This window comes from Aethalodelphis obliquidens, unplaced genomic scaffold, assembly GCF_003676395.1.
Source record: "Aethalodelphis obliquidens isolate GAN/ISIS:26980383/991018 unplaced genomic scaffold, ASM367639v1 scaffold17, whole genome shotgun sequence".
In the NCBI taxonomy this organism is placed as follows: Eukaryota; Metazoa; Chordata; class Mammalia; order Artiodactyla; family Delphinidae; genus Aethalodelphis; species Aethalodelphis obliquidens.
In genome coordinates, this window is record NW_020837961.1 from 21,020,727 (window position 1) to 21,042,251 (window position 21,525).

The 21,525-nt window shown below is 43.7% G+C and overlaps 1 protein-coding gene across 1 annotated transcript in view; it reads right to left on the minus strand.

Moving 5' to 3' along the window:
• RNF150 (ring finger protein 150) overlaps positions 1–21,525 on the minus strand; it is a 238,526-nt gene that overhangs the window by 31,014 nt on the left and 185,987 nt on the right. The window contains exons 5-6 of the mRNA XM_027117053.1: positions 18,812–18,908; positions 13,166–13,376 (exon numbers count right to left, since the gene is read on the minus strand). Of these exons, the coding sequence (XP_026972854.1) occupies positions 13,166–13,376; positions 18,812–18,908 (308 nt within the window). The remainder of the gene's footprint in view (positions 1–13,165; positions 13,377–18,811; positions 18,909–21,525) is intronic.

Sequence of the window (21,525 nt, forward strand, 5' to 3'; positions counted from 1 at the left end):
ACCAAGGTCAGGGCTTCCCTGGTGGCGCAGTGGTTGAGAATCTGCCCGCCAATGCAGGGGACACGGGTTCGAGCCCTGGTCTGGGAAGATCCCATGTGCTGCGGAGCAACTGGGCCCATGAGCCACAATTACTGAGCCTGCGCTCCGCAACAAGAGAGGCCGCGACAGTGAGAGGCCCGCGCGCCGCGATGAAGAGTGGCCTCCGCTCGCCGCAACTAGAGAAAGCCCTCGCACAGAAACGAAGACCCAACACAGCCCAAAAAAACAACAACAAAAACAAAAAAAAACCAAGGTCAGAGGTGCTAAGGTCTTGTATTACAGCCATGCAGAGGGAAATGGCACATGGAGAAAGATTTAAAAGGCAGAATGAACATGGGTTGGTGATTATTTGACTATGAAAGGCAATAGAGTGAAAAGAATAGAGATAACCCCAAGTTTGTTAGCTTGAACACTGGAGAATGACTTCACTATAAAAACTAAGTCACTAATTTATCAAATAAACCTATGAACTGATATACTGAAAATATAACACAAATGTAGCATGCAAAAAGGAAATGCCCTTACGAGTTTGGTACCAAACATTTTCTGAAGCCAAGTATGCCATGCGAGGCCGTAGTTCTTCACCATAGTAAAAAGACATTTTGGGGGAGGGATGTTAATGCAAAGTGTGTGTTAAATGAGTAGATTAATTCTTCAGTGGCGTGTAAATTGACTCTTTTTGTTTTTCCTTATTTTTAAACTTAATTTTTAAATCAAATTAATTTTTTGCCATTTTTTATTTCACAGCAAGAACATAGTTTAACAACAAATGCTACTGTATCTTTCAATATGGGGATTTTCACTGTGCTCTATTTTTTATTTTTTTATTTACTTTTATTTATTTTTATTTTTTTTTTGCGGTACGCGGGCCTCTCACTGTTGTGGCCTCTCCCGCTGCAGAGCACAGGCTCCGGACGCACAGGCTCAGCGGCCATAGCTCACGGGCCCAGCCTATCCGCGGCATGTGGGATCTTCCCGAACCGGGGCACGAACCCGTGTCCCCGCATCGGCAGGCGGACTCTCAACCACTGCGCCACCAGGGAAGCCCTGTGCTCTATTTTTTAATTTCCAAGAGCTCTTTCTCATTCTCAGAAAATTGCTATCATCTGTTTCTTTTCCATGGATGCAATATTATCACGTTTCCATCAGAATACAAATGGTAGTTTATAGAATTCTGTGATCTGAATTATCTTGTTTCCTTGGAGTTTACTTTTATCTGTTATGTTCTTTCTTTCTCTTAGATTTTGTGGCTTCTTGCAGTTCTCTAGCCGTCTTTGCCCTCCATTCATATTTGCAATGAGACATTATGATTAAGCGTGCATGCCTACCTTGGCTTGCGAACTAGGGAAGGGACCTCACCTCAGTAAGGGCCTGAGGCAACTACAGGTGGCTCAGGATGGGGGAGCTAAACGCTCTTTACACAGTCTGTCACCTGATCTTTTGAGCACCACCGCATGCTACAGCCTTCCTACGTATCTGGTGCCCTATACTCTGAGCTAGCTGCAAACCTGCTAGCTTCTCATTGGCTCCAAACTAAGAAGGCACTCAGATTTCGGCTTTCCCCACTTCACTAAATGAACTTCCACTCATTTGTCTTCCAAAATTTGTTGACATATTGTCTGCTGTAATCTCTTCTCTATTCTTAGTGTCCATGTAGGTTTATACCTTTCATGAACCCTTTGGTGGGGCTCTGTGGGGTAGCAGAGATAAACCTGTGGGCTCAATCTGCCATGTATAGCCAGAATCTTGAGCTGATTCTAGATGATTCGTTTACCAAGAAGCCCAGTCCTGATGCCCTTGATTTAAAAATCGTTCTCACATGGGCATGCTTTGATTCAATTTCTGACTCTGTGCTATTAACTTGGAACAAGTGAGCTTTTCTGGCATTTCTTTATAGGGAACCAGTTTAAACTCGTGGTGGAATACTGGAAAGACCATTGGGCTGGGGCAAGAACTTGATTTAGCCCCTCTGCTTCAGTTTTTCCTTTTGGGATAGATGTTACTGTTTGTTTCTACTGTGCAGGAATGTTAGGAAGACAGAACAAGATATTTTGGGTGAAGTACGCTTTGAGATCTTAGGAAGAATGATCAATCAATGAATTTAAGGTATTTCTTTCTGCCAGAAGACAGCAAGCCTCAAATCCTTGAAAGATGACATTAAGATTTCTTATTCCTGCTGCTTTAATGATGGATGGACATGAATTATTAAATGTTCTTTACACAACATGTTTCCGCATCATAATTTCAGAGTCGTTAAGAAAGAGAGAAATTCGCTTTTTAGTACTCAACTTGTTAAACAGTTCAACTAAATCCTTAATAAAGTATCTGGAGCCTAAATATTTTAGTGACGTGTAAAACAGAGCTAAGTTCTAAAATATTTAGATGAACTGGAGCTGTTCTTAGACGATTACTAATTTCCTTTAAAATGACGGGACAGATACATGAATGGATTCACATACAATGTAGGCTACCCTGGAAATGGAGTCCAGTGAGGGGTTTTCTTCCTGAATTTCAGAGCAACAACTCTGAATGTGGTACTTGTGCCTCAATACCCTCATCTGTAAAATGGAGATAATGTCTATTCCAAATGATGTCTTTTTTAAAAAAAATACTAATTCCCTGAGAAGAGAAAATGAGACAACAAATGTGGTATTTACTGTAAAAAAAAATAAAAAAGCAATATAAACATGCAAAAAAAAAACCCTACGTGTAGATTTGGGACTAAATATCAAACTGTGTATTCACAACCATATGAATACATAAACACAGACACGTAAGCACCTATACACCACTATCTACTGAAGAAATACAATGTTTTTTTCTAAGTATTGCTTGCCAATTGTCTAGGTTCAATATTAAAACAGAATAAAAGAGAGCTGCTCTGCATAATCAACATTAAAGGCTCTATGTGTGTGTGTGTGTGTGTGTGTGTGTGTGTGTATTTGGATTTCAGATGTATTTTATCTTGTGTCATTTGAAAAATACTGGTCAGGACTCACAAGATTCATTCAATGACCCACAGTTTGAAAAACAACTGATCTAGGGCATGTTATTTTACCTTTGGAATCTATTTGCTTATCTATAAAATGCGGATGACAATCTCATGAGGTTATTAATATGGTCAAATAAGACACTCTATGTAGAGTACATATATGGTGCTGAGCACAAAGTTTGCACTCAATGAATGGTAACTGTTATTAATACTGTTTTTAAGGACAAAGAAAATGAATAGGTCTGAGTCTGGGCATAGCCAGCATCTAGGCAGCCCAGGTAAGTACTGCTTAAGAGCCTTCTGGGAGTAGGAGGCTGTGATAGTCTGAGAACAGGGTCCACTGCACATGGGAATCCTAGGAGGACTCCGGGCTAGAGTTGTGCTGTTCCTCCAGCCAGCTACACCCTCTTGTCTTCTTTCCCATTCATTTTAGTTGAAGATGTACATAAAATCTGATCTGTAAGATAAGAGACTGGGCAGATGCTGCAGTCTCATAGCGACCCTCTAGAGTCTCAGAGGACACGGCAGTGGGGAGAGAGCCGAGGACACAGCTCCTTGCTAGGGTGGCTTCGTGGTGCTGGAAGGAGAGGGGTATCAGGAAGGACTTTAAGTGAGGATGCAAGGTCTTAAGTGACCTTTCCTGGTGAGACTTGGAAGGACACCAAGAGAGGGAGTGTAATTATGGAACTGGAAAGGATCTTAGAAATCAACTGCTGGTACAAGTGTCTCATTCGGTAACTGACGAAATGAAAGTACAGAGAGGGTGAGTGACTTGCCCAAGGTCACACAGCTAACTGGAGGCCAAATCACACCTAAGGCGTCACTTTTTGTTTCTGGCTAGTGGTGTTTCCAGTACACCATCTTACCTCATGTAGCTCCAGTGATGTTCTGATAGTTACACTTTTTTTTTTTTTATTCTGAACCACTGAATTTCATTTCTGAAATATTTTGACTTATGGAACCCTGACTCTCTGAATTTTCAGAGCCAATTCTTATGTCAGCCAAAGGACATTTTCAGCTGTTCCCTGCTATCTTAATCTCTGAATGATGGACCTTCCCCCGCCTCTTTACCCCATGTGCTGTTCCAACACTGAAAAAGGGCTGACCTGCCAGTTATGTTTCTTGCCATCAGCTGCCACCTCCCTGCTGAGATCCACGCTCAGGGTGTCAATATGTGGTAAAATGCAGGTCTGCTCAACAGCCCTGTCCCTAGCCCACTTCTGGAATGCTTACCAAAAGCGAGACAGCACTGGGAAGAATCAATCAAACTGGAGATGGTGCTATCAGTGCGTAACTCAGGACATCTGAGACAACCTCCCACAATGGATGGATTTTGTCTGCTTGGCTGGGCCACTTCATTTCAGGAGGACAAGTTTCTTCTGAGTGGACGGCGTGGTGTCACGCCCAGGCTGAGCGCTCCCAGTGGCAATATATCTGTGGTCTAAACGGATGAGCTCTCTCACAGGCAGTCCGTGCATCTGCAGATCCTCAACACTCCCTTGTCAAAGGCACCAGACACACAGGCCAGGGAAACCCTGGGAGTCTGGCCCCGAGTGAGCTGAGGTTGGTGTGTGCTTTTAATTGAGGAGGAATGTTACCGCAAAAAAATCCAGTGGCTTGTGGACGGACTGATTGCCATCTGGGACAGTTGACAGTGAAGGCAAGTGCTTATCACAAAGATCTTTGCTCTTCAGAACAGCTGTTCCTCTCCTGAAGCCATCGTCGAGCTGGTGAGCTGGAAGGCTCAGAAACAAGGCGGGTATGTGACTGCAAGGACCTGGCACATCACGAGCTATGGAACAGCATCGCCATCTGCAAATGCTTCACTTTGTATGGAAGTAATTCACCGTGGCTGAAATATGTCCCGAAGGACGAACGACAGTGGGATCTAAAATCTTAGCTGGTTGGCCGATTCTGTTGTCTGCCACAATGGAAGAGGCTCACAGATCAAAGCAATAATCTTTCCAGGGCTAATGTGAATCTTATGGGCACCAAGGGAGATCATTCTTGTTGCTAGTTCCATCCAGCATATTCATCCAAAGGGGAGCTACTCTGCCAGTTCAGGCTTTGATGCAAGTCAAAAAAGCAGATGTGGCTACTCACTCTTGTCCTTTCTTATATACGCTGGGATGCTTTCTGTAGAGGTGTTGATTTCTGGATGCACCGGTATATTTTGCAGTCACGTTAAAACCCGGAGACTGCTGCTTTGCAAATGTAAAGGAACATTTGGAACAGAAATGGGATGTTCATGCCAACCCTCCCTTTTTCTCTCAGTTGCTCTGACCCAGAGGTTCACACTCAGGTTCCCTGGAAAAGCCCTGAATACACACACACACTCTCGTGTTCATATTCAGCTTGCGACTGGAGCAAGCCTAGCGGCATGTAAAACCTTTGAATATAGATACGCTGAATGCTTCCTCAATGGCTCCCTAACTAATAAACACAGAACGTTAAAAAGAAAAGAACGGATGTCGTTTCTGGCCTAATTTTAAGAGACTGTGTTTTTAGGAATGAAGACTCGCCAGAGATGTTCCTACTGAGTTCCTCAACGAAGAGAAAGCGGGTCACTCCAGAAACTGCCATACACAAGTCTCTGAATGAACTCTTTGGAAGTTTTTTCTGTAATTAGTGTCTAGTCTGTGTCCCTGGAGAGCTCCGGGTGACCGCAGTGATAGCAGTGAATGACTTTTTGCTGAAAATGACTTTTCCTTTTTTTTTTTTTTGTGCTGGGCTGCAGTTTCAGCTGTGCTTTAACAATTACTTTTGTCTCATGAGGGCATTTTGAAGAGTGCAAGCATATATATTTTTTTTTCCCAAAAAGGTTGACTTGTCTCTAGGGTCTCTGAAAAGGGACCGTAGTTTAGTCGCCATATCAGCTAGGAAGGTGTCCTCTGGTGAAGCCCATCAAGACATTCAAGAACTAATTCTTTTGCATTCATGGGACTCTTCCTGCCTCAGTTTCTACTGAAGAGCTGTGGGCAGCAAAGAAGTATGAGATGGCCTCTCCCATCTCCCCCCAGCCCTGTGCCCGACACCCCACTGCTGGGTAGAGCGGATGTGAAGGGTACCTGTTCTATGATTCTGGACCCCATCACCCAGTTAATGACAAAAACAAGGGGAGAGAGGGAGAGGAAGGTGGGGAAATTGGAAAGGAGCTTGTCTGTGGGGAGAGTATTATCACGCTGAATCCCATTCCTCTAGAAGAAGGGGTGGGGAAGGGCTATCTCCCAGACCCAAGCCCAGCGAGGGGTTCCTGCAAGGGAAACCCCTCTCCCTCCATCACCAAGGAGATTCTGAACTATGCCTCCTGCAGGTGGGACTCAGAGAGAGCAGACTCAGGCCTTAGAAAAGCTAAGGCAGGCTGTGGACTCAGGTCTCCTGCCTGCCTGGAGTCTGAAGGGAGGAGGCCGATGGCCTGCGTGGGGTCAGAGGCTGGAAACAGCTGCTGTACCGGAGACGGGTGTCAGGGCAGGTGACGTGTGAGGGTCCCAGAGGTGGCCACGTGGGGAGCAAGCAGTACCGGGCTCAACTTGGGCCCTATCCAAAAAGACCTCCTGGAGCGGTGAGAGCACCTCGGCAGATAGCGCGAAGGCTGCAGGAGGCCTCGTGGGTAAGCAACGGAGGCCCATCTGTCCTGAGTGATGGGGATTACAAGAGAGAAGGGCTCTGCAGAGAAAAAAAAAATCCTTTTGTCGGTGTTTGGAACCTAAAGGGACTCTTGGAACTGTCCGTTACCTAAGAGTGAGCAGAAAAGTCCTGCTGGAATTGTCATCCCCAGGCAGGGGGCTGTTACACCCACGCCAGACGGTTCAGGCAGAGCAGCAAAAAGCAAGATGCATTTTACACACATCACAAATCATGTTGGCTCAACACATTAAATACACGATACTCCCCGAAAGGTTCAGAGTGGATAGGAAGTTTCCCAGAGGAAACCTACACCACGTTTCAATTCAACTGGCCGAGTTTGAGCCTATTAGCCTACATAACAATTCATGGGTACTGCTTCCTTCTGCGACGTCTGAAGACCGGGTCTCCTGGCCAAACACATGATACCATGTGCTCCTCAGAACGTATCGGGGCAGATCTGGGAGGCCTTGACTCCGTCCATCTCCTCCCTTTCTAGCTTCTAGTTCCCTCCACCCTCCACCCCATGGGCTGACTGCTGGTTCCTTCCAGTTTGAGGTGGAAGGAGCGGCAAGGGGGTAACAATCTAGACACAGCACTAGAGGACTTGTGTGGTGACTCAATAAAGGAAACGGATGGTGGGGTCAGTGACTTTCCTTGGAAGACAAAGGGAAGGTTTCAGACCCTCTTGAGAAGGTGCGGAGTGGCGCGGAATGTTTTAGGGAAGGAGTGATAGAGTCTTCTCCTTTTGTGTCTTTCTCTAGCTCCTGTCTGGAGTTTCCAAACACACCGGGCTGTTTGTTCAGCTGTGTTTTCCTTTGGTCCTAAGGAACTTCTTTCCTTGCTGAAGCCAATCCAACCAGCTGCAGCCTGGGCTTGGGGAGTCAGCAGGCAGAGTATGGTTTTGGTGCAACTGGGTGGGCAGATGAAGCTGGGTGAGTGACATCAGGGCATGCATACAAATGACCCCTTGCACCAACGTGGAGGAGAAACACTGTGATTTGGGGTTGCCGTGTGAGGTTATAAAAGCTGAAATGTCAGAAACGTTAAAGATATGCATACAAGAACGTCTTTCTCCCAAATGTCAGACTGCCTACCAGTTTGCATTTCCTTTCCTTTGTAAACGTTTTTCTTTTCTTGGGAGCTGAAGATGATCGCTTAATGCCAGATTTTTCCATCTTTACTCTAAGGGCAATCTGTTCTATGCTGTTTCCCCCTGAGTGCTGAAATGACTTTTACGCGCATTTGATCGACTATACAGCAAGACTGTTTGCCAGGAAAGGAAGAATGGAGGTAGGGATGAGAATGCAAGCTGAAACTAAGCACATTTTTGGCCTTTCAGAGATTTAGAAAAATGGAGGAAAAGAGGAAAAAAATGAAATGAGAACTGTGTGCGTTTTCTCCCCTTTTGCATCTTCTGAGCATAGCTATGCATGGCGTCGTAGAGCCAGCTAGCTGCTCCTTCGAATTCCAGCTCCACCTGTCACTAGCTTATGACCTCAGGTCAGTTACTTTTAATCTCTCAGTGCTGCTGTTTCTGCATCAGGAAAATGAAGTTAAAAATAACATTTACCTCATAGGGTTGTCGTGAGCTAATACATGTAAACAACATAAAAGGGTGCCTGGTACAGAGTTGGTGTTATGTATTTGTTACCTACTGTTGCTTCTTCATTTTCTAGTAATTTCCTGGATCTGCAGAGATGTGAGGTAGGAAAGGATAAGGTAGAAAAACGTCAGGTCCAACCTCCAGTGGGTTATTTGTGATTTGTAGCAATATCGTATCCCAACTATACTTCTTTCACCATCTGCATTTTTTTCTATAGCATTAGAGAAATGGTTACAATAACACTGATAAGAACTTGAATCTTTTCGCTCATTTATTCATGCATCCGTGTTTGTTCATTTATTAATTATTTATTTGAGTTAGGGCACTAGGCAGTGTACAAACCTGTACAGAGGAAAGAATTTTCCCCTTAAGTAATCTACAGCCATTTAGTTAGTGGTATAAACCATTAACATCTAATCAGAATGACTGTGCTTGGAATATTCTGTGAAATCCCAATAAATAAAACTAATCAGAAATAAAATATCATATGATATCACTTTTATGTGGAATCTAGAAAAAACGACACAAATGAACTTATTTACAAAACAGAAACAGACTCACAGACATAGAAAACAAACTTATGGTTACAGAGGGGAAGCGGGGGAGGGATAAACTGGGAATTTGGGATTAACATATACACACTACTATATATAAAACAGACAAACAACGAGGACCTACTAGAAAGCACAGGGAACTATATTCAATACCTTGTAATAACCTATAATGGAAAAGAATCTGAAGAATATATATATGTATATATATATATGTTTATACATATATAAAAAACTGAATCACTTTGCCATACACCTGAGACATTGTAAATCAACTATACTTCATTAAAAATGAAATAAATGGTCTAGGAAGAGTATTTTGTGAGAAAAATTCAGTTTCTGTACTAAGAGACTGATGTCTTTAGCCATATTCATATGTAGTTTCAGTCTTCAAACTATAGATGTGGTCTCACACCTCGTCTCTTCATCTTTACCAAGACCTTCCTTTGAAATTACCTGGCATTTTTCCTTCTGTTGTGAACAGAAGCTCCCTGTTGAAGCTTAGATCAAACACTTTTATCTCAAGTCATTCCGTAAACATCTGCTAAATGCCTGCTATGAACCTAAACACTCTGAGTCTATTTTAGCCAAAACTGTCTGGGATTATGAATTATATGGATACAGACTTTAATTTCCTATTTCATTTTTGGTTGTGTTTTAACCCATAAACTATGCCTTTTCATTTGTCATCTGGGCTTTACTAAGATGGATGAAGTACATAGCCATTTTTCAAAATAAGGAATCTAACAGAAAATCAAACAATCATTTCATTGCAAGAAATAAAGTAGGATCCATTTTTGATTTGGTTCTTTTTATGGGCTCAAAAAAGGCTCATGCCTTAAATGTTTTTGAACTGCTAGCAACATTTTATGAGGCCTTCCAATATACTTCACTTAGACCACTAATGGTGATATGCCTGATGGTAACTGGTCACAATTTTCATATGGTGAAAATCAAAAGTTTATCATGGTAACAATTAAATGACCTTTAAGGTTTTTTTTTTTTTTTTTTTTTTTAGGTTCTTATATCCCTAAATTACTAGGATTCTAAATCTGTCTTCTCCAATATGGTAGCCACTGGCCACACGTGCTTCTGAGTACTTGAAATGGGGCTAGTCTAAACTGAGATGTGATCTAAGAATAAAATACACACCAGGTTTTGAAGAGTTACTATAAAAAAAGAATAAAATATTTTGGATATATTGGGTTAAATAAAAATATTGGGCTTCCCTGGTGGCGCAGTGGTTGAGAGTCCGCCTGCCGATTCAGGGGACACGGGTTCGTGCCCCGGTCCAGGAAGATCCCACATGCCACGGAGCGGCTAGGCCTGTGAGCCATGGCCGCTGAGCCTGCGCGTCCAGAGCCTGTGCTCTGCAACGGGAGAGGCCACAACAGTGAGAGGCCCGCGTAACGCAAAAAAAAAAAAAAAATCATTAAAATGAACTTTACCAACTTATTATTTTTATGTTACTGTGGCTATTGAGAATTTGAAATTACTTCTGTGGCTTGCATTATATTAATACTAGACAGTATCACTCTAGACCTTCAAAACAAATGGATCAAAATCTCTCTTTAAGGACTTTTTAATGTTTATGGCCAATGTTTCAATACTGAGGTCCTTATGCCTCTAAAAGTCAAGTTAAAACTCATACCTACCAAAAACTAATAAACCCTACATGGGTGGATATTTACCACCAAGTTCCTCTCGAAATTACCCTCTGTCGAGGTCCTGTGAAAGTTCTATGGTTACAATACTGAATGTTCATCCCCATGGTTACTGTCTCAACTACATCAAAAGATTATCAGCAAAGGAGGCAAGAATATACAATGGAGAAAAGACAGCCTCTTCGATAAGTGGTGCTGGGAAAACTGGACAGCTACATGTGAAAGAAGGAAATTAGAACACTCCCTAATACCATGCACAAAAATGAACTCAAAATGGATTAAAGACCTAAATGTAAGGCCAGACACTATATAGAGGAAAACATAGGCAGAACACTCTATGACATAAATCACAGCAAGATCCTTTTTGACCCACCTCCTAGAGAAATGGAAATAAAAACAAAAATAAACAAATGGGACCTAATGAAACTTAAAAGCTTTTGCACAGTAAAGGAAAACATAAACAAGACGAAAAGACAACCCTCAGAATGGGAAAAAATATTTGCAAATGAAGCAGACAAAGGATTAATCTCCAAAATTTACAAGCAGCTCATGCAGCTCAATATCAAAAAACAACCCACCCAATCCAAAAATGGGCAGAAGACCTAAACAGACATTTCTCCAAAGAAGACATACAGATTGCCAACAAACACATGAAAGGATGCTCAACATCACTAATCATTAGAGAAATGCAAATCAAAACTACAATGAGGTATCACCTCACACCAGTCAGAACGGCCATCATCAAAAAATCTACAAACAATAAATGCTGGAGAGGTTGTGGAGAAAAGGGAACCCTCTTGCACTGTTGTGGGAATATAAATTGATACAGCCACTATGGAGAACAATATGGAGGTTCCTTAAAAAACTACAAATAGAAGTACCACATACCCAGCAATCCCACTACTGGGCATATACCCTGAGAAAACCATAATTCAAAAAGAGTCATGTACCAAAATGTTCATTACAGCTCTATTTACAATAGCCTGGAGATGGAAACAACCTGAGTGTCCATCAACAGATGAATGGATAAAGAAGATGTGGCACATATATACAATGGAATATTACTCAGCCATAAAAAGAAACGAAATTGAGTTATTTGTAGTGAGGTGGATGGACCTAGAGTCTGTCATACAGAGTGAAGTAAGTCAGAAAAAGAAAAACAAATACCGTATGCTAACACATATATATGGAATCTAAAAAAAAAAAAAAAGAAAAAAAAGGTTCTGAAGAACCCAGGGGCAGGACAGGAATAAAGATGCAGATGTAGGGAATGGACTTGAGGACATGGGGAGGGGGAAGGATAAGCTGGGACGGAGTGAGAGAGTAACACTGACATATATACACTACCAAATGTAAAATAGATAGCTAGTGAGAAGCAGCCGCATAGCACAGGGAGATCAGCTCGGTGCTTTGTGACCACCTAGAGGGGTGGGATAGGGAGGGTGGGAGGCAGACGCAAGAGGGAGGGGATATGGGGACATATGTATACATATAGCTGATTCACTTTGTTATAAAGCAGAAAGTATCACACCATTGTAAAGCAATTATACACCAATAAAAATGTTAAATTAAAAAAAAAAAGATTATCAGCAAATACACCAAAATGTTAAGAGTGATTATTTCTGGGTAGTGGGGTACTGCGTGACTTTTGCATTCTTTTTTTATTCTCTTCTTCATTTCTGAGTCTTTCAATGACGAGGACTGTTATGTTTCTTCATCAGAAAAATGCGTCTTTAAATATCAGTGTGAATGATTTTCTGAACTGCATAAACATCACGAATATGTAAAAAAGAGACCAACTTAAAAAGGAATATCCCAACATGCTTTCATCTGCTCTGCTCCATTTCCAAATATTCTATAGTGAATAGGTTACTTCCATCAAGGGAAAAAACACACCTCCTTTAAAACCTGAAATATTCATCCACCTGTTTAACCTTAAACCTAAGTTAATTTGCATGCTGATTTTTTTAGAACTCCTTTTATCTCTGCTGTATTAGACGGTAGAGTAAATACTTTAGGTTTGAGCTTCAACCGTATGCTAACATAGCTATTTTAATATTTTTATAACTACCCTCAACCAGAACAGCATTTAGCTTGAGTCTATGCAAGAGATGCGGAAGAAACCCTAAAGATATTTTAATACCTCACTATGCGTAGGGGTTTAGGTTGTACTGCAAGGATGCCCATCTAAAGGGGTTCCACTTGCATCTGAGTCCTGCAGCAACGGGTTTGGGGGAGAACCCTCCTGCATGCTGTCCAGACCAGCTCAGAATGCCACCTGCACACTCGGGAGGGCTCAAGCCTGTGTACACACACACACACACACACACACACACGCACATGAGTGAGTGGGTTGTGCCCTATCCAGTGGGCAGTGGCTCTTCTCACCTGCCTTCCACTTTCAGAGGCCAGCACCACCACCTGGCCTGGTTTCTGGGTACCATGGGGGGTGTGCAGTGCTGTGGCACCGGCGTGTGTAGGTGGGTGACACACACAGCTAGCACTGTTGTGTGCCCTGCTGGCTCTGGAGTAAGCTGGGCTTCTCAAGGCCCATCAGATATGATTGTTTAGCCTAGCAACGTTCTATTCATTTAATTTTTCTTTCTTCTTGAGGAAAAGGGCCTTTTTCCAATTCCCGCGAGGCAACAGCCTTTTGGAATACGGCACTGGCATGCGGCGCAGAACTTACTGTTGGTGGTGAAGATGATTTCTCCCTCCTGCGGGGTGGGATCTGTATCCTGGACCACCTGCAAGGCTCCCACGGTCCGGACAGCAGGGTCCAAAGTGACTGAGCTTTCATTTACGGTTGTGTCGCTTGCGCCGGTGATCTGGTTGGTTGACGGACCTCCCAGAGATCCCTCGAAGTCAGTGGGCAAGTCGTCCATGCAGTCGGCATTGGGCTGACAGGAGCAGAAAAGGACCTATCTTAGTGTATATCATCAAGTTAGAGATGAGATGTCTACAGCCTAAATATTTTGTCCTGAGGGAAAACCAAGTTCTTTACTGTTTTCTTCCTGAACCACTTTATTTAAAGACATTCCACATATAGTTCCTGTAATTAACATGAAAACATCTTCCAAAATTTTATTTCCAAAGGTTCCGTTTAGATCTACAGACAAGGTTTTAATTCCAGAGGTAGCAGTAGCCATACATTAATATAATTACATAGGGAGAATAATATGATACTTATTTATAATGACAGCTCTTCCTTATCTATAGTGTTTACTTCTTGTATAGGAAGTAGCTGACAGCCTGATAATTAGCCCCAAAGACCCATGTGTTGTTTACAAATAGACTGATGGCATGAGAGGGGAGACAGAATCTCACTCGTGCATCAGAGATACACACATATACCTAAACAAACGCACACACAAACACAAGAGCACAGGGTGAGGTGCTGTTAAACATAAGCCCAAAAACCACCTGCAGAGCAAAGCCCTATTTACATAACATTCAATTGATCGTACATTTGTCAAATCTTCTAAGTTAAAATCTTAGCATCATAAAACTAGGGTGAGACCATCTACTTTAATTACCCACTCACTACAGGACTCTCCCTCCCAATATTCCTCACAGCTCCACTTGAAAAACGTAGAGACCGGGGTCTCTTGTGCCTCGCCAGGCAGCCTGTGTCGGCCAGCTTCTCTTAGCGGGCAGCGGGGCAGTTTGACTCTTTGGTCTCAGTTCTGCTGGCTGAAGTGGTGTTGAATATATTGATATCTCTTCCACAAACAGCTTGTAAAACATGATTTTCAGTTGTTCTGCCTCTGACCAAACTCATAAAAATGATTTTTTAAAGGTGGTGGAGGAGAGATACGGTCTTGAGAAGCACTAAGAATGGCTGTTAATCACACGTTTTGCTCCACGCTGGAGAGTGACATTGCCTTGAGCGACGACAATGACACGGTTTTGCACCCTGTCCAAGGATGCAGATCAGGGTGGGCAGGCTTGGGTGAGGAGAATCCTAGGTTGACACTGTTTGAATTAACACCACAATGACTAGATTGTGTGCAAACTTCATTGAAAGAGAAAATCTACCACTCACGGGCTCATGGGGAGCACAAGGCAAGAAATCCAAACTGCTGGACTCTTGTCCTGGATTTCCATTCTCAAGCCAGGTCTCCCAAGCCCCGCGCCTGTGTTTCCAACAGTCAGCTGGAAATCTCCATCATCCCACAGAAACCTCAGGTTCAGCTCATTCCCTTTCCCCCACATTCTCTTTGTGTTCTGCTGGCTTCACCTCTATTGGCAGTGGGCCAATTCCTTGAAATTCGAGTTGTTGAAAGTCAACCCATTGAATGACTGATCCTCCAAGTTTACTGACTGAGATTATTGGACATGAGCGGGTATGTTCTGAACGTTTCTTACCCCATTACCAATTCCCAATCTCCCTCTAGTTTCTTCCCCGGTATACTTCATTCTCCACTTTTTCACCAGAGCACTCTTTCTTTTTTTTAAAAAAAGCACAGGTATGATTCTTTTTCTTTTTTTCCTCCTAAAGAATAAATTACAAGCTCCTTAGTATAGCAAAACAGGCACCGTACAGTCTGACCCAAGCCTTCTTTTCTGGCCCTACCTTCAGCCTTTGGAAACACACAGAATAAACCATATATTCCCCATTTCAGCACCTTAGCATACGCTGCTCTTCCACTCGGGATGACAGTTGCCCAAATCATCATCCCCTTCCCCTCTCCCATCCCAAGGTCTCAAACTAACCCTGGTGAACTCCTAATCATCCCTCAATTCCCAGGCCAAATGTCTCTTTTCTAAGCAGCGCTCCCTCCCAGTAGTCATCTTTGATACTGTAACTCTTTTCACACTTCTCCCACTGTTACAGTCATTTGTTACTGTGTTAGTCTCACTCTACTAGTCCGCAAGCTTTTTTTTTTAATTCCGGTTTTACTGAGCTATAATTGGCATGGCATATTGTATTAGTTTAAGTTGTACAACATGATGATTTGATACATGTGTATGTTGCAAAACCATCACTACAATAAGTTTAGTTAACATCCATCACCTCACATGATTACAAAATTTTTATTCTTGTGATGAGAACTTTTAAGATCTACTCTCTTAGCAACTTTCAAATATACAATACAGTGTTGTGTATTGTATTAGAGTCACTGTGCGGTGCATTACGTCCCCGGGACTTACTTATTTCATAACTGGAAGTTTGTACCCTCTGACCCCCTCACCCATTTCACCCTCCCCACCTCCTGCCCCTGGCAACCACAGATCTCTTCTCTGTTTCTTTTCCACGTAGGTTCCACATACAAGTGAGACACTTAAAGTGAAGCAACTACACTATATTGACCTTGAGTTCCAAGCCCTCACATAGTGCCTGACAATTATTAAGTGCTCAGTAAATGCTGATTTGGAAATTTTATCTAAGTCTCAGTTTACTGCTCTGAAAACTTGGGAATGTTAGTATCTGCCCAGATCCAAGATCAGTGAAGGGAAGATTTGAGAAAATACTTTAAAAAATTCAATTTCTGGGCAAAGGTAAAGTACACCTTTGAAGGGTAGCAGAGTATGCCACTGCCCAAATTTGCTATGTTGGCATAAAAATTGTTTTTAGCTGAAACAATTGAGAATTGGGTAAAGAAATGCTCTCTGCCTTCCCCCTATTTGCCTAAAAGCAAGACATAAATTTGTAAGGGGGTCCCCCTCTCTGTACCAGAAAGAGAAGAACATTCTTATCACCAGCGACTGGGAGTTGACGTAACAAACCTAACTGACATGCCCTTATCTGCCATTGGTTTCCCCCATATATTTACCTCCCCACAATTTGCTGTCCTGGAAACTCAAAGTCCTTTCCCTCTGTCTTGTCACTTCTCTAAAAATTTATTGCTCTTTTTTGAAGATGCTATAGAAGCCGAAGTTCTAACCACCCTTCTGAATCACTCATCGCCAAGTGCTCCTATGTGCACACACGATGCATGTGTTCATAAACTTCTGTTTGATTTTCTCTTGTTAATCTGTCTTTTACAAGCCTAATTTACGGGGTCCAGCTGGAGAACCGAGGACGGCAGAAGAAAAAATAACTTCTTTCCCTCCACTATACTATGTAAAGATGCAGATTCAAATTGTGTGCGGGTATCAGGGAGGAAAAGAGCTCCAGGTGAGGATCCTGTGCTGGTTGTTCTTTCAGCCATAAGCACCTGGATGTGACCACAGATGCAAGAAGAGCTGACATAGTTTTCACGATGTTGACTCTGCTTGGTGATCGTGTTCTTGTTTTCTCTCTTTTCTCTTTTTATAAGATTATTTTATTAGTTTTGATGCAGGGTGTTCGCTTTTACTTTGTGGGCTAGCAGGAATAGTGTTATGTCTCTAACAGAGGTGAGTAGAGGAAAAGAGAAAGCGAATTAGCTCAGTGAGACTTGTTAATGAGAGAACGAATAAATAATTCGGCTTAGAAACAACATTTAACAGACCCACCTTACAGAACCTCACAGTTTATATCCACTCGAAATGGTTCATCAAATAGAATGATATTTTGAATAGAAACCCAATTTATATACCTCTAAGAGAAATTACAGTCATAACATTTAGTAAGAGATGTCAAATACCATCTGTAAGTGAACAGCATATAGGTTTTCAAATTCAGGTTAGCAGGGAGAACTCAAATAAACCAGATGCGAAATAGTTAGGGACTCGTGAATATACCAGCTGCACGGGATTTTCTATTCGTTTACAATCATCTTATTTATACCAGGATAATAGTGATAGGAGACGGTGTGTGCTGGGATGAAAAAGGCCCGTGTTATATGGTACCTTATAGGAGCACTCAATGATGTGATCTGTCATCCTGCAAAGACACCCCCTAGACCTGACTGGAGAGAAAGGAGGATGAAGCACTTGAATGTAGATAAGGGGATTGAAAACACTCTGACAGTAAAGGACCTGCTCCTGTCAGGTTCAGTCTTTTATTTCTCTTGGCAAAATATAATGGCAGAAGGTACCACTGTAATAGGAACCAGTTAGAGCCAGAAATGTGGAACATGCCAACAGCGAGTTTAATTTTCTAAGTCCCTAGTATCTGATAGAGATGTTGGGTTTTTACTCATGTTTCATGTTCACTGTCAGTGATTTTCACCTTGAATGTATTATGCCTTCACAACTCTGGCCTGAAAATGTAATGCATTGCCTTTCAAACTCTAGCTCAAAGCTACAGTCACACAAATTGATCTGTGCTTGGTGTATCGACTGTTAAAAAAAAAAAAAAATCAGCATACAGCCGGCAGGGAGGCAGGGGAGGCAGGGTAGAAAATTCAGCCAATCCATGACCTTGTGGCGCTTCAGGTGCGTGCCCTCAAACAGAGTCACTCTGGTCTTCCCGGGATAATTAGCCCTCTGGCATTAAAGGAAGCCTTTGATATCTGATCTGATCCTTTCTTCTTCAGTGACATCTTGGGACTTTTAAAATTCTGTTTATTCTCTGCCATTAGTAGTGAGGAATGACAAGAGGAGGAGACAGCAAAGCGGAGGGGGAAGGGGGAGGCCGGTCTCTGTATGCTGTTTGTCTAGCTTCTTTTAGACGGGGCCAGGTTGTTCTCACATCTCTGCGCAGCCCTCGGGTCTGGTGGCCTGGCTTGCTTCCTGCCCTCACCACAGCAGACGGTGTCTCAGCAGCTCGTGGCCTTCACTCGATATGGTCCCTGGAAAGTCTTTCCCTGGAGCATCAAGCCAGCCAGCTGGGGGGATTCTCTTTGCACAGGGGGAATGACTAAGTTTGATAAAACGTATAACTGAGGGCGCCAGCTTGAGGGTAGCGCTAGAATTCAGTGGTTCTGGCTTTGGCTTCCTTGTCCCTCAAGCTCGCCATGGAGATCTGAGCTCAGCAGAGGGCCCTGAGCCAGATTCCCAGTGGCTGGCCTCCCCTCCCATCGTTGGGAAGAGCTTGTTTCCTCTGGAAGCTAGGAGATGGTGGGGCAACATCAGAAAGTGTGGCGTGCGGGTCTGCTTGATGACAGCGCAGGTAAATGACACAAGAGTGTCATCAGTGTACAACTGGCCCAAGAGGCCTCTGTGGGTGTCCCACCTGCTCTCACCCACTGCAGCCCGGAAGAGGAGCCTATGAGCTGCTCAGGCAGCATCTCAACTCACAGACAAATACAATGGACATGCTGAGAGGGTCACGATGTTCTCAGATTGAGAAAAAGTGAGAGGAGAAATATATCCAGACATGGGAGCGCTCTTAGGGCCTCATCAGGTGACGCCACTGCTATGGGATTGAGGGGACACAGAAAATCCAGGGATGCTGTTTTCTCCCTGCTTTGTGGGAAAGGCAGAAAGACAGACATGACGATGCTGGAGGCTGTGCTGTGCTTACCGGGATCCCTAGGGCTTTAAGAATGTTCATCTTGCACATGGGACAGGTGCGATGGTCTAGGAGCCAGGGGTCAACACAGGACTTGTGGAAAAGATGCCTGCAATGAGAACCATACATCTTAGCGCGGCGGTAACTGCGGAGAGCACCTAGTCCACTCCAGCCCAGAGACTTGTTCAAGGTCACGCACTGCTCGGTGGCAGAGACAAGACTCGGACCTCCATCTCCGAACACCTGGGCCAGTAATGCTTCCTGTTACACCCTGCGGTGATACAGTCAACATCTGTCTGGCTCCCAGGAGGGTCCTCTATGATTTGCAGCTGAGTCTTCCAAGTTTGAGAAAATGCAGAGAATGTAGAAACAGAGAAATTTCTCTCTTTTTAGACAGGAAGAATCTTGAATGGAAAGAAGGCAAGTGGGGAAATTTGCACAGACCTTGCAGAATAACCTGAGAGTTGCCACTTTTAAATCAATCCAAAATTTCTTTTCCTACAGTCAGAAGCAAACTGCAAAATAAAGCCTCATTTCTGTAGATGTTCGGGGTCTCACACAAAAGGGCAGAAGAGCTCCGGCAAGCATTTCACAGCACAAGTGATGTTTTAAGTTGCTGTGGCTGGTGGCTCTCACATCAGAAGCCGGAGGGACAGGTACCGTAAGCTTTACTGTTTGTACAGCTGATGCGCTCGACTCCATCGCCAGCCTCACGCGCCAGCCCTCCGGAGCCTTCCTCTGAGTGACAGGATAAGGGGGGCATTTAGTAGGTGCGGGGGTGGGGAGTCCTGACTAAACTTCCTCTCAACGTGGCTCACAAGAGCCCACTCAGAGATCTCAGGGGCTGCTCGAATCAGAAGCTTGTCTTCTCACGCACACGACTCCAGACCACGGGCAGAAGCAGTCAGAATTTCCTGCCTGGGGCAAGAAGAGAGAGAACCATCTGTCAAGTATGAGGGCATCCTTAGGACACGCCATCCATGCTGCACTATTCCCGGAACGCTTGCACTCTCTTCCCTGACTCTCATTTTTATTGTGCTAACAGTTCTACCAGCTGTCTTTGCATTAGAAGGCTTGAGGCTCCGATGCGTACAAAGGACCCCTCAAATCAGAGAAGAGCTCAAGAAGTGTCACTTCTGAAACTGACATGGAGAAGAACCCATGTCCCAAGGATAGCATTAGCTGTGTACAGGACACGATCGCATTGGGGATTAGGAGACGCAGAGGAGCAACCTGGATGTGTCGTGTGTTTCCAGGTCATTATTTCGAATGCCTTACAGATTGACCGCTTACAAGTAAATATATCACATCCATTCATTCCCTTAGCCGTGCATCCACGCGACAAGGAATACCTGCCGAGAACTGTGCTCCTCACTGGGAATCAGCACGATAGGGATCTGGCTCCTTCTCTTTGGGAGTATAATCGGAGAGGCAGACACTAATAAAACAGAAATAAACTGCTTCACGACAACAGCGCTAAGGACACATTAGCAGAACATGGAGTTGGTAGGGGGCTTGTGACTGGGAGATGCATCCTAGTTTGGGTACATAGAGAAAGTTTCCCTGACGAGGTGCCGAAGCTCAGACCCCGGAGGGCTACACAGACATTGTCCACAGAAGGGAAGGAGAGGAAGAAGAGTCTTCTAGGCAGAATGACGGGCTTGTACAAAAGCCCTGACCTGGGCACAGGAAGAAGGTCAGTCCCAGTGCAGCAGCAGGAGGGAGGGGCTGATGCGGGGTTAAGTGTCCCCCTGCACCCCTACCCCCAAGCAATAATCGACCTCCCTGTGTTCAGGCTCTACGTTCAGAAAACAGGTGCCTAATCTAAATTTTCTCACTCACTGGTGTTCCTTCTGGGGAAAAGTCAGTCAGACATTCAGGTCCCTTTGACCATTCCTGGGAGGCAGGCTCTGTTGTGTTTCCTGCACATGTACTGGAAATCAGAAAGACAGCAGGGCCAATCATTAGCTGTTTTAGCCTAAATAAGTCACTTAGCATTCCCACGTCTCCTCTGCCTCATGTGTAAGATGAAGATATATCTATTCCTGCGGAGGAGGCTGTCCTGAGTCTCCCACACACAGAAGCTGGTACCTACTCTTATCCCCTGAGTGACTTCTTTGTCTGCACTGGTCATTCTTACATCTCCTCTGTGATGGTTAGTTTCATGTGGCAACTTGGCTAGACTATAGTACCAGTTCTTCAATCAAACACTAATTTAGGGTAGTCTGCAGATGTGATTCATATCTACAGTCTGTTGACTTTAAATAAAGGAGATTATTCTAAATCATCTGGGTGGGCCTGACCCAATCAGTTGAAGAGCCTTAACAGCAAAACTGGTTTCCCTGAGGAAGAAAAAACTCCGCCTCAAGATGGCAGCATCAGCCCCTGCTCAGCGTTTCCAGCCTGTAGACCTGCCCTACAGATTTCAGGCTTGCCAGCCCCTATCATCACATAAGCTAATTCCTTAAGAATATATGGTGGGATACAATGGCTGTCTGGAGAACTCTGACTGGTACACCCTCCAATGAGAATATAAGCTCTATGAGAGCAAAATCTTCATTTACTTAACTCATTGTTAGATCCCCAGCAACTAGACTAGATCTTGGCACACAGAGGATGCCCCAGAAATATTTGCTACATGAATGGATATTTCTCAAAAGGCCTGGCACTCCTCACTGCCTGCACATGGCTATCAAGTCCCACGAACTCATTCTTCCTAAATCTCT